The sequence below is a fragment of the Daphnia magna genome, linkage group LG9 (assembly GCF_020631705.1).
Source record: "Daphnia magna isolate NIES linkage group LG9, ASM2063170v1.1, whole genome shotgun sequence".
Lineage (NCBI taxonomy): Eukaryota > Metazoa > Arthropoda > Branchiopoda > Diplostraca > Daphniidae > Daphnia > Daphnia magna.
The window spans coordinates 3,307,017-3,317,429 of record NC_059190.1 but is presented as its reverse complement, the minus strand read 5'-3'; the positions used below and the strand labels follow the sequence as shown (position 1 = coordinate 3,317,429).

General features: G+C 39.7%; 4 protein-coding genes across 14 annotated transcripts in view; 1 reads left to right on the top strand and 3 right to left on the bottom strand.

Moving 5' to 3' along the window:
- The window catches only part of LOC116930473 (homeobox protein YOX1), a 991-nt gene extending 508 nt beyond the window's left edge, over positions 1 to 483 (bottom strand). The window contains exons 1-3 of the mRNA XM_032937882.2: positions 471 to 483; positions 217 to 392; positions 15 to 147 (exon numbers count right to left, since the gene is read on the bottom strand). Of these exons, the coding sequence (XP_032793773.1) occupies positions 15 to 147; positions 217 to 392; positions 471 to 483 (322 nt within the window). The remainder of the gene's footprint in view (positions 1 to 14; positions 148 to 216; positions 393 to 470) is intronic.
- On the bottom strand, positions 253 to 3,641 carry LOC116931124. 6 transcript variants are annotated; one of them, XR_006651545.1, is made up of 4 exons: positions 2,027 to 3,640; positions 1,575 to 1,692; positions 559 to 1,265; positions 253 to 392 (listed from the first exon to the last, which is right to left on the bottom strand). XR_006651545.1 is itself a non-coding variant. In XM_032938641.2 (3 exons), exons 1-2 carry the CDS (start codon positions 3,127 to 3,129, stop codon positions 1,618 to 1,620), a joined length of 768 nt encoding a protein of 255 aa, XP_032794532.2. In that variant the 5' UTR covers positions 3,130 to 3,641; the 3' UTR covers positions 1,405 to 1,482; positions 1,575 to 1,617. The 6 variants fall into 6 exon arrangements, 3 of the variants coding, with proteins under 3 accessions (XP_032794532.2, XP_032794531.2, XP_032794533.2); XR_004398733.2 differs by lacking the exons at positions 253 to 392; positions 559 to 1,265 and adding an exon at positions 1,405 to 1,485; XR_006651544.1 differs by lacking the exons at positions 253 to 392; positions 559 to 1,265 and adding an exon at positions 1,405 to 1,482.
- Positions 3,642 to 3,823: 182 nt separating this feature from the next.
- On the top strand, positions 3,824 to 5,527 carry LOC116931133 (E3 ubiquitin-protein ligase Mdm2). The gene is made up of 5 exons (XM_032938660.2): positions 3,824 to 3,984; positions 4,168 to 4,281; positions 4,344 to 4,504; positions 4,566 to 4,751; positions 4,814 to 5,527. The coding sequence occupies exons 1-5, from the start codon at positions 3,975 to 3,977 to the stop codon at positions 5,243 to 5,245; spliced, it is 903 nt and encodes a 300-aa protein (XP_032794551.1). The 5' UTR covers positions 3,824 to 3,974; the 3' UTR covers positions 5,246 to 5,527.
- Positions 5,303 to 10,049, bottom strand: LOC116930472. Of its 6 annotated transcripts, XM_045179288.1 has the most exons (13): positions 9,185 to 10,049; positions 9,045 to 9,087; positions 8,703 to 8,962; positions 8,486 to 8,543; positions 8,182 to 8,227; positions 8,052 to 8,117; positions 7,782 to 7,875; positions 7,540 to 7,629; positions 7,419 to 7,471; positions 6,433 to 7,360; positions 5,718 to 6,377; positions 5,543 to 5,663; positions 5,303 to 5,457 (listed from the first exon to the last, which is right to left on the bottom strand). In XM_045179288.1, exons 10-13 carry the CDS (start codon positions 6,681 to 6,683, stop codon positions 5,344 to 5,346), a joined length of 1,146 nt encoding a protein of 381 aa, XP_045035223.1. In that variant the 5' UTR covers positions 6,684 to 7,360; positions 7,419 to 7,471; positions 7,540 to 7,629; positions 7,782 to 7,875; positions 8,052 to 8,117; positions 8,182 to 8,227; positions 8,486 to 8,543; positions 8,703 to 8,962; positions 9,045 to 9,087; positions 9,185 to 10,049; the 3' UTR covers positions 5,303 to 5,343. The 6 variants fall into 6 exon arrangements, with proteins under 6 accessions (XP_045035223.1, XP_045035221.1, XP_045035219.1 ...); XM_045179286.1 differs by lacking the exon at positions 8,182 to 8,227; XM_045179284.1 differs by lacking the exons at positions 8,486 to 8,543; positions 8,703 to 8,962; positions 9,045 to 9,087; positions 9,185 to 10,049 and having other exon boundaries at positions 7,419 to 7,466; positions 8,052 to 8,226.
- Between the last annotated feature and the right edge of the window lie 364 nt (positions 10,050 to 10,413).

Below are 10,413 nucleotides of genomic sequence, written 5' to 3'. Positions count from 1 at the left end.
GAAGAAAATAAAACCTTTTTGAATTCGATGAGATGGAGCGTACGGGGATGATCGACACTGTTGACGGCTTGTTTCGTAAGTTTGCACTGTGACTCCTGTTCCAAATCCTCTTTGGCGCACACGTCGTCGACGATTTTGAAACCACCACTGCAATTTAAAAGAAAATAAGAATCAATAATGATAATGAAAGACACAAGTTGAACAAAGATTGCTTACCATAACGGATTTGCTTGAAACGCCAATCAAAAAAGCAATACGGAGTCGACATTCTCGGCTGGGAAACGAATCTCTAGCAAACTCTGCGTTAAGAACAGCTAATTGAGCTTCGTCGTAAAAATGGCGTTGACGAGTTGATTTCGAAAATTTTGGACTGGAAACAAATGGGGAACAATCTAGGGAAAGACGTAGAATTCCGTTCAGACATGAACTTTGATGTAGTTTAAGAAAGATAAACAAAGAAGTAAAATTACCATAGTTTGCCATAGTTAACCGTATTTTTAGAGTTAAAATAATGAGTCAACTGGAATTGAAAACCCACAAAATACACGGACAACTTACCTTAACGTAAGTAGCGGGATGTGAGCGTGGCAGAGAGCAACGACTGAATGGTGAATTCGACGTAGGGAATCGGTCTTTTTATAAGAGGAAAAAAACATTCCAGTGCAGTCTTCTTCCTCATTTGTTGGAAAGAACGGAAATCCTTTCAAAGACTTCCGTCAGCCATGTGCATGAGAGAAAGGATTATCCCTTTTTAGAATGTGCCGACAGATTAAAGGATTAGCCAACTGGATTCTGTCCTTGTTCTGTAGAGCGGAGTTATCTTTGAGGAGATCATCCATTTCTTAAGCTGCTGGTGGATAATCCATTCGGAAGTACTCAAAACGTCTAGTTTTTCGAAATTTGCTTTCCGTAAAATGAGAAGAAGAAATTTCATGAATTGTTCATGGGGAAATTCTGGATTAAGGCAGAGCGCAAATCTCTGTGGCGAGATCATCCATTTCATAATCGCTGCAGGATGATATCGCCGGAAGAATTCAAACGCTGCTTCCAATATACGCAGCTGGTACTATTCATGACAATGCTGTATCTCGTTAAGGCACCGCTAGTGAAACATTTTTCTTTACATGAATTGGGACGGTTGCTCCTCACGGTAATAACAATTTCTAGAAAGGAAAGTTTACTTCCCATAAACCGATGTTTCCAGAATTCGTCAGAGCGCCACCCAAACGTTCATCTTTGTTCAAATTCCCATTTTCACCTAACAACTAAAAAAAGAAAATAAACAAATAAAAAATTACCAAGCTGTTGCTTTTGTAGGTAATAGTACGTCTGCCCAGCAATACCATAGTCGCGAAACATTGCAACGCAAGTAATCTTTTCGCGTGGACGCTAACTTGTTTTTTCTTTACAACCACAATCACTACCAGTCACAATCTAAATTACACTGAATCGTCCTCAGGGACCTCTTCACCGTTCTCGGTACTGCTAAAGATTGTTATTAAAAAAACCGTTTGTCTGTCAGGAAATATGATCAAATATGTTTTAGGTGATATGAAATAGTGGTAAATACTAACATTGGAAACTGGCTTCTCAGAGAATTTTTCACCCCGTCATCCATCAGAAAATCTCCGAACGTGCAGCCAACGATGCACCAGTCTGGCAGGATGGTTCGTTCCCAACGACTGCTACATTCTGGGAAAAATAAAAATAAGCTACATCACTAGATTATGATTTAGAAAGTGATTTATTGAAATCAAATAGATTTCACCACTGTCACGAATCGCAGAACTAATCAAGACAGTCCCCATAAGCCAGAAAAAACAGGCATCGATTTCATCTCTGAAATTTCGATAACTTGAATTGTTTAATCTCACCAAATAAGGTGACAGTGCTTGCGGGTTGTCTCGGTAGCTCTTGCAGATTTATGACAAGGTGTCATTGACAAAACATGAAATTTCTGATATTATGAACTGGTGGGTACAGAAACCACAAAAAGACAAAAGAGAATGAGGCTTATTTAGGATACCAAAGTTTTGCGTGATTTGAAAGTAGTCGATAAGCCATCTGACAGTTATCCATTGTTCCGCGAATCGTGAAGTAATTGTTATTAGCGAAGTTTGGCAGAATTATTTGTACGTGGCAGTCACGGTTGATCTGCTTGATCTCTCGATTGCTGATTTGTGACCTTAAGTTTGGACATTCAACAACCAATGGCAAATTTTTAATGATGTCATCAGCGGCTGCACGGCGATTTTCTGCATTCGCTCCAAGTATGAACAGCTTCAGATCTTTATGGGAGTCGACAAAGCTAATTGTAACGCCATAGTTCTTTCTTAGACGTTCCACGTTTCTTCCTTCACGACCAACCACGCGGCCGTAGTCGCAGTTGGGAATATTCGTTATTACAAGCGTATTGATTTGTTCAATTTGCTCTACCTTTGAAACGACGATGAAATCGCGTGCCGGAATTGGCCCAGGATCACGTGTTCGTTTAGCCGCTATTTCAACCGATTCTGACGTCCAGGAACTCGCTTGCAAAGTTGCAGTAACCGGATCCTGATTGGGTAAATCTGACTTGGTTTCCGGTGACGATGAGAGAATTTTCTCCCCTTTCGAGTTTTGTTCTTCCGATTCCCTTGCCTCGAGTTTGGTCCTTAATTCCCGCTCGTATCCAACCACTTTTGATGCCAGGTTACTTTCGCTGCTCTTCGCCAGTTTTTCTTCTAATTCTGCGATTCGCTGGTTCTTGGATTGATAGACAGACATTAAGTCGTTTTTCAGTTGGGATTGCGAAGCAATCAAAAAGTTTTTAGTTTGCTCAAGTTCGGTAATTTGCTTCTTTAGGGTTTCACATTCCAAACTGAAAGCTTCCAGCTTTGGGTGAGCGGCAAGTGAACGCTTGGTCAATTCATCGGCCTCTCTTCTTAGAAGAAGAATATGAGAAGTAGTGGAAGTAAGCTCTTGTTTAGCCTGTTCAAGCACCCCATTTAATAGGCATTTTGAGTGATCAGAAACGGGGCCTACTGACAAAACTTGTTCTTGCAGATTGGTTATTCTTCTACATAGGTTAGTTATGTTGCGATACTCTTCCTGAACGTCAACGCTGCTAAGTGCCTTCATTGCAAACATTTTCTGTGAATATGTTTTCGAGTTTTTAGCTTTCTGAATTCTTTGATTTAAGTAGTGCGTTGTATCAGTTTACAGATTCAGAGTTCAAAATGCATAAGTCAATAATCATGGATTTTAATGCCTTATACATTTCAATGTTCAGCGATGGGGTGGCAAGCACCAAGAGGCAACCATTTTTTCGAATATTTATATTCAGAAATATCTCTAATTAAAATCTAAGTTCGAATTCAAAAGAAGAAATATTTACGTATCTATTTCAAAAGAAATTCACGGAGCACAATGGTGGAAATCCATTACTGCTTATGACAACAGAGTGGTGACGAGGAGGGAAATTGTTGTCACATCAATAATGATTCGTTCGTCTATTACGTAACATGTATGGAGTTATCACTGACAATGTCAGTTTGCGTATAACGGCTTACAGCTTTAAACTTATCTTCATCCTCTCCATATTCTGTATCACCATTCCTAGTTCGAACTTGTCCTACATTCTTACTGTACTACGTCAGTACATGTGGTTGAAGCGATTCTCCATAAAGTATACTCAGGAAACTCAAATTTAACCACACTATATCCGGCAAACTGGCTGATTGGGGCATGTAGCCGCAGCGAATGTAGACCCGCATACGAAAATAGCAGCGCTTCAGTGTACCCAGGGCCGTGTGGAATTGTGGATAAACTAAAATTTCCGCGGTGAAGAGGGTGAGGGTACGTTCGACTTGTCTGGACTTGTCTGGAATTGCTTGGAACAGAGTCTGAGCAACCACGTCCCAAACAAACTTTTATCGACCGCTAAAAAAAGACGCTTTGTGTTTGAATTTCAGAATCTAACAGATATTTTCGCAATGGCTGGAGGTAAGGTGTATGTTTTATCCCGTTAATTTCTTTTGTCGTGTTGTACGTATTTCTTCTACCTTATGCATTTCTTTAACAGTATTGACTTCAACTGTCGAAGGCTCTGTTTCTAAGCAAACAAACTATTAATGTACTTTTCCATTCATTTATTTTTTCTACAAAACATATTGTCAATCTGTGCAGTGTCTGTCTGTGATCGAACTTTCAAAAGGCCACGGTTAGATGAAAGTAACTTGTATGACAGCAGCAGCTGTGCTAGTGACGAGTCCTGTCATACATGGCAGGGATATGAAACAGGTAACTACCCTTCATACAGTAGCTTGGTGGACATCAATTCAGTTTTCAGCTTCTATCATCAGCTTGGGTTCAAGACTCTGGAGATAATTGGTCTCCATCATCAGCCAGTGAGTCAGAGTCTGATGGTGACGCTACTGATGTGGTTTATGAAGTTGAATACGAGATAGAAACAGACTCATCCACTGACCTAGATGATGAAGAATCTGGTTCTTCTGATATAGAAGTAAGGGCTTCCATTTGACAACTAAAACATTTGCACTACAACACAACTTTGCATTATCTAGGCTGCTCTTATTCCCATAATTGCTGCTGAGTTAGAAGAAGAAAGTCTGACTGATGTTGAAAGCTCTGATGATGGAATTATTCGTAACAGCCCCATTCCAACTCGCAGCCTCGAGGATAAATGGAAATGTCTTCGTTGCGGTGTACATAATATTCCCCCCATGCGATATTGCCACAAGTGTTATGAGGTTAGTAAGCCTCATGTTTTTATTAAAACCCCCTTATTTCATTGTCATTGATATTGTTATAGATCAGAAAAGGTTGGTTAGACCCTAGGCCGAAGCGAAGAAGAGCTAAAAGACCTCGCTGCGAGAATAGTAGTAGTGAAAATCCTACTGGGTCGTCAATCTCCTCCGTTTCTTCTTCGGCTCAGGGACGAGAAGAGTCCATTATTTCATCCCAAACCAGTATAGATAGCGGTGTTTTGTCCCAAAGCTCCTCGTACGAAGAAGACCAGCATCTGACCGACTGCAGCGGTAATATTAAGCAACCTTGCGGCTGCTCCGAATTGTGTGGGCTGTGTGGGCTTCGTCCAGTTGATGGAGCATTCATGCACGGTAACACTGGCCATCAGCTTTACTGTTATTCGTGTTCAAAACGCCTATGGCGTGAAAGGAAAAAATGTCCTTTATGTCGGCGAACTATTGCAAGGGTAGTGAAAATGTTTAGAGTGAACAGTTGACAGGAATAAGATTTCACCAGACTAGTACAAAAAGGAAATGTCGTGTGGCTGTAAATGTTGGGGATGGCTATTTTTCATATATTAGCAATTTGTCTAGGTCACATATATAATTTTTCCAAGCATTTTCTAATCATTGCCACTTGTTGGTCGCTGTAGATGTGAACTTCCACTTCAGTTTCTTGCTCCTTTCGGTTCGTCTGCTGCACGTCCAACTATTTGCCCATGGGTAGTGAAAAATTAATACATGGAGTAACGGTTTCAATAAATTTATGCGTACGTTAATAGCAACGGGATTACCTCGATTACTTTGTAGCCTAGTTCTCGTGACAGTCGAATCTTTAGATTCAGTAAACGTTCGGGAATATTACTGTGACGCATACAGACATGGGAATCTAGCACTTCAACTGCCACTTTCCCCCTGTACCAGGTAAATTAGAATCAAACTGATTCGAAAACTCAATCAATTGTTTACCCTTCATGATCGAACGTTAAACCAGCCAAGTTGAGATGTGGAACTGTTGTACAGCAATGGATATTTTCCCATCCCAATTCTTCTCTGTAGCGGTCGATCAGACCGGCCAAACGAGCAAGTTGGGGACGCTTCAACAATTCCTTTTCTACCTTGTATGGAGGTAAGTTAGAAGCAATCTCTGGTAAGAATTTGTTCACTAACGGCAGATGGGAAGCTTCAATCTGTGCTGCCACCAGGAACAGAGCTAGACGTGACTGCCGGATCGTCTGCCTTTGTCTCAGCACGACATCGATAAAACTTCGATCAATGATTTTGTCGATTAACGATTGAGGATAGATTTTCCAGCAGGCTAGTGAAAGGAAGAAATCTGAAAGCAGGTGACAATCGTGGTCTAGTTGGAAACTGCCTGTGTTCCAGCCAGCGTCCACTTGGTCTATAATTTCTGACGCGATTCTGTCCTGAGAAATTACGTTCGTAGGAATCAGACAACTTGCTGTCCACAAAAAGCGAGTTAAATCCTTGACACGCGTTCCCCGAGAAGGGTGCATGAACACATAAGGCATCTGCAATGGTTTCTTAGCAGCAGTTTCGATAAGGTGTGTGATGTTCTGGATAAGATTTTCATCAACCAGACAGCGATGGTCAGCTAAAAGTGCCAAACTAAACGAAGAAAGTCAGAGCTGTTAAAAACTAAAACATGCAGATCCCATCTTACGCGTGAGTTGCTTGTGCTAGGTTCAAATTCCGAGCATTTGGGGATGATAATGATGACATCAAGGATTCAAAAAGATGGTCTGTTCCAAAGCCTGCCTTCCGGAGCACTTTGAGCATCGAGAGCGTCTCTTGGCTAAAGACGCCTGGAGATAGACAAATTTCTGCCCGAAGTAAATTCTCGACAATGCGAAGCATTGGCTTTGCTGAAACTATAATGTTACTCGTAAACCAAGCATTGCAGAGAATACTCATTTCGAATGCATTGAGGCACTGGAAGAGTGAGACGTCCGTTTTGAAACGTTCGTAGATGCATCGCAAACAAGCGTTTGATTGCTGTGACTTCTCCAAGGAAAACAGGAAAGACCAGATGACTAGTTCTTGATGAGATGAGCAATTCTTTATCCAGTGATTTGCTTTGCATAGCAGGTACCGGTAAAAGAATCCTTTTCTTAAAATTTTCTCCCACAATTCGAAATAGTGTGTTAGCCATAATCAGCGCCTCATTCCCAGTGCAATGATCCAGGACGAGGGAAACATTCTTTTCTTGAGATGGTCCTGATATCAACGAGCTATAACATGCTGGCTTCTTCAAAGCATTTGAAACGGTCTCAGACACAGAAAAGTCTATAATCAGATCAGTCATTGTTCTTTTGGATTGACCATCTGTTTCACAGTAACCAGGGATGTGAAACATCTTATTGGAAGGAACCCACATATCTTTATATTTTTCACTTTTCTGAAAGAAATCAAAACTTCTTTCTTTAAAAGTAGGTGACCGATCAACTTTTTCAGCAATATTGCGGGTTGAGAACTTGTGATGAACAGTAATAGACACACGTTGTGCTAACACATACTGCTGACTAAAGCTTAAACAAGGTTGCTTCCAGCTGCTCAGCATTTTAATGAATGCTGCTAGCATGCTTGTAAATCTAAAGCAAAAGATGAGCTTTGTTAGTACATTAGACTTTAATATGCCACCATTATTACCAAAGGTGATTTTGGCTGGTAGTTTGCTGAAATTATGTCGTACAAGATCTATGCTGAAACATATAAACCATTTAGCATACTCAGTCTGTTCCAGTTGGACTTTGAATCAAAACATACGTACCTTGCATATGAGAATCATCGAGTGTTTGTCAACGGATTCCTCACAAAACTGACTATTTACTCTTGAACACGCGGATGTACCAGTTTTGAGCTGCAATAATAAATTTTGAGAGGAAAAAATTATTCACATTTGTAACCTATTTGCTTTACTGGAATAGTTTCATTTGAAACATTACACCGTTACACGTTCAAAGCAATCGAACGTCGCCTATAATTTGTTTATGTTGCAGTATATTGGTTTACCCGAAAGATGGCTGCCTTTTCTAAGCGAGAAATGGCGGGGATATTCGAATATTTTCTTTTATTCCTCGAACACCAAGGCGACGTTCTATGTAGACTAAAAAAAAAAAACAACAATAAAGAATGTTACGTTACGTTACTGATAATTCTTCTAAGCTAAAAAAAAAAAAAATGCAACATGCAAACATTAATTGCATTAATTACTTCATGTCCATACAAATTTAAAAAACGTTTCCCCACCTAAAAATCACCATAACATCATCAACATCGTACCTGTATAACGTGTATGTTCAGTGAGCTTTGATAATATTTTTACGAAGCTGTAATATCCCCCAGCTCCTGTATTCATCAGCAAATGTACCAAAAGTTACGAAATTCATGAAGAATAGCAGGTGGGCAATACTTAAAATAATACGCAAATTGAACATTATCACCAAAAGCAGCCATACCTAATAAAATTACATAATCAATTTCAATTAATAAACGAGGTGACAGCTATGCGTAAGTACTTTTTAAAATGTTCCAAACAAAATTTTTGCTGATTTTTGCAAGGAATACCAATAAATTGGTCAATTAAAAAGAGTACTAGATGTGATACGAACAAACGTACTGTAATCAAACAGAAAATCATATCTTCTAATAGCGATCAGAAATGCTTGTTTCATCGCACCATCTTGATGGTGACGGGAACAATGGAAGTGACTTACTATCAATCAATCCACAACTGCTTCGACTATTTTGACGTATGATAGAAAAGCCGTCCACCTAGTAGAACAAAGGTAGTATTAGTAGTGGCCACAGAGCAAACGTAGTCTGCTCTGTGGCGTAGTCTCCCTAAACATATGAAATACTATGGCCAATAATATAATAAATAAATCGTATTTGTAACGTAGATTGAATATGGTCTAGGTAAAAAAACAGTACCGATGAGAGATGATTGGCTGACCGAGTCATCGCCACTCAGGTAACATAATACGAGAAGCCGAATGTCATCACCGCCAAGACTTTCCCCCCTGAAAATTCTTAAGCCTATTTAAGGCCTAGGTGTGCAATTTCACTTTCGAATAAGTGCATTCACAGGTGTAGCGGTGCACTGGTTGGTCGCCACCAACACCAATAGTGCGGACTTTCATTTATCCTACTTTCAAGTGAGCTTAAGGTTGGGAAATCCTGGCTTACTATGTCTACCTCCACAACAATAAAACAAAAAATATATTTTAACTTTAAAGCTCAAAAACTCATTTACAATTCATGTGTAGAGATTACCTCTGGCCGTAACACGGTGAACCTGGATTAAGAATATCCATCCCTAGAAAATGAAAGCAAAGTTGACAACGGAATGGGAATAGAAAGCGGCCAAGACATCAATCACGTTTAGGCATTTTAAAATCTGAAATGCTAATTACAAACAAACTGTTGACGAAAAAAATGAAGAAACCAGTTCGTTGATGCCTGCCCGTTTCTCTCAGAAGATAACGACAGTTCTTTTTTATCCAGCCCAACACAGAACTTTGGAAGCATTGCAACGGTGAGACCTGTGACCTAAAGAGAAAGTCGCATTAAGCTTTTCGCGGTTGAATGCAAAACCAGAAATTCACGTAAGCCGTAAAGTTTCGAATGTAAGAAATACTTATGCAATAGGGTCTAGCAGCATGTTGGTGTTTCAAATGATGAGAAATCTAATAAACTTTTCAAAAACAATACTTGGTAATTTAAGATTTGCCATTTCCTGCACTGTCATTGTTGATAGATTTTGATCCTTCACATCTATTGTGCGTACACTTAGCCCGTGAAATATCAAGCAGATTAAAGGGGGAAAAGATATACGTCATTGGCGAAAGGTTTTCCTCCATCATTTACAGTCAGACTCTGTGCTGGTAAAGCAAACAAAACTGGACGTGAACGACATTTTGAAGTCCTATCAATGCACTGCCCCCTTTTTGGTGGGAATTATTCTGGATTACAACACAAATTTTACTTTTCCTGCACACCGTGATGAATGATGAAACACGAAAATATCAACGTGACAATCAGTCGCCCCCTTTTGTAAGTACTGCTTAAATGTGTTACCATTCGCTCGGCTTACCCTTTTCCAGTATGGTCCAAGGCCCAATATGACGGCTGTTCGGTCCAAGGCAGATGGAACTGGTTTTTTCCTTTTGTTTCTGGTTCCAACATCACCACATTCACACGCTGGTACTTAATAGTAGGAACAGAAAAAGGGTTAAGTTGGAATAGATAAACAATAGCATTCACAGCAACGATTCTAAAGTTAAAAAAAATTAAACTCGTGTCGAAGAGCAAACTTCTCAAGAACAGGGTTGTGTAATGCCATACCAATTAGAAGTAAGCCTAACGACAATAAATTCTATTTTGAGGCGAATTTGTCATTTTTAGTACAAAAAAGAAAGACAATTTTACTTATTATACGGAGATAAAAACGGCAATTAACAGGAAAAGAAAACGGCAAATAAAAATCCATCGACATGCTGTCACGGACATGCCGAACGTGAACTGGGAGGTTAACGTGATGCATAGTAATAACAGCCGTTTCAGTAACACTATGTTGCGACGTGTTTTCAGAATAAAAGAAGTAAGTTCTCATTTCTCAAATCTGTTCTCTTACTAAAATATG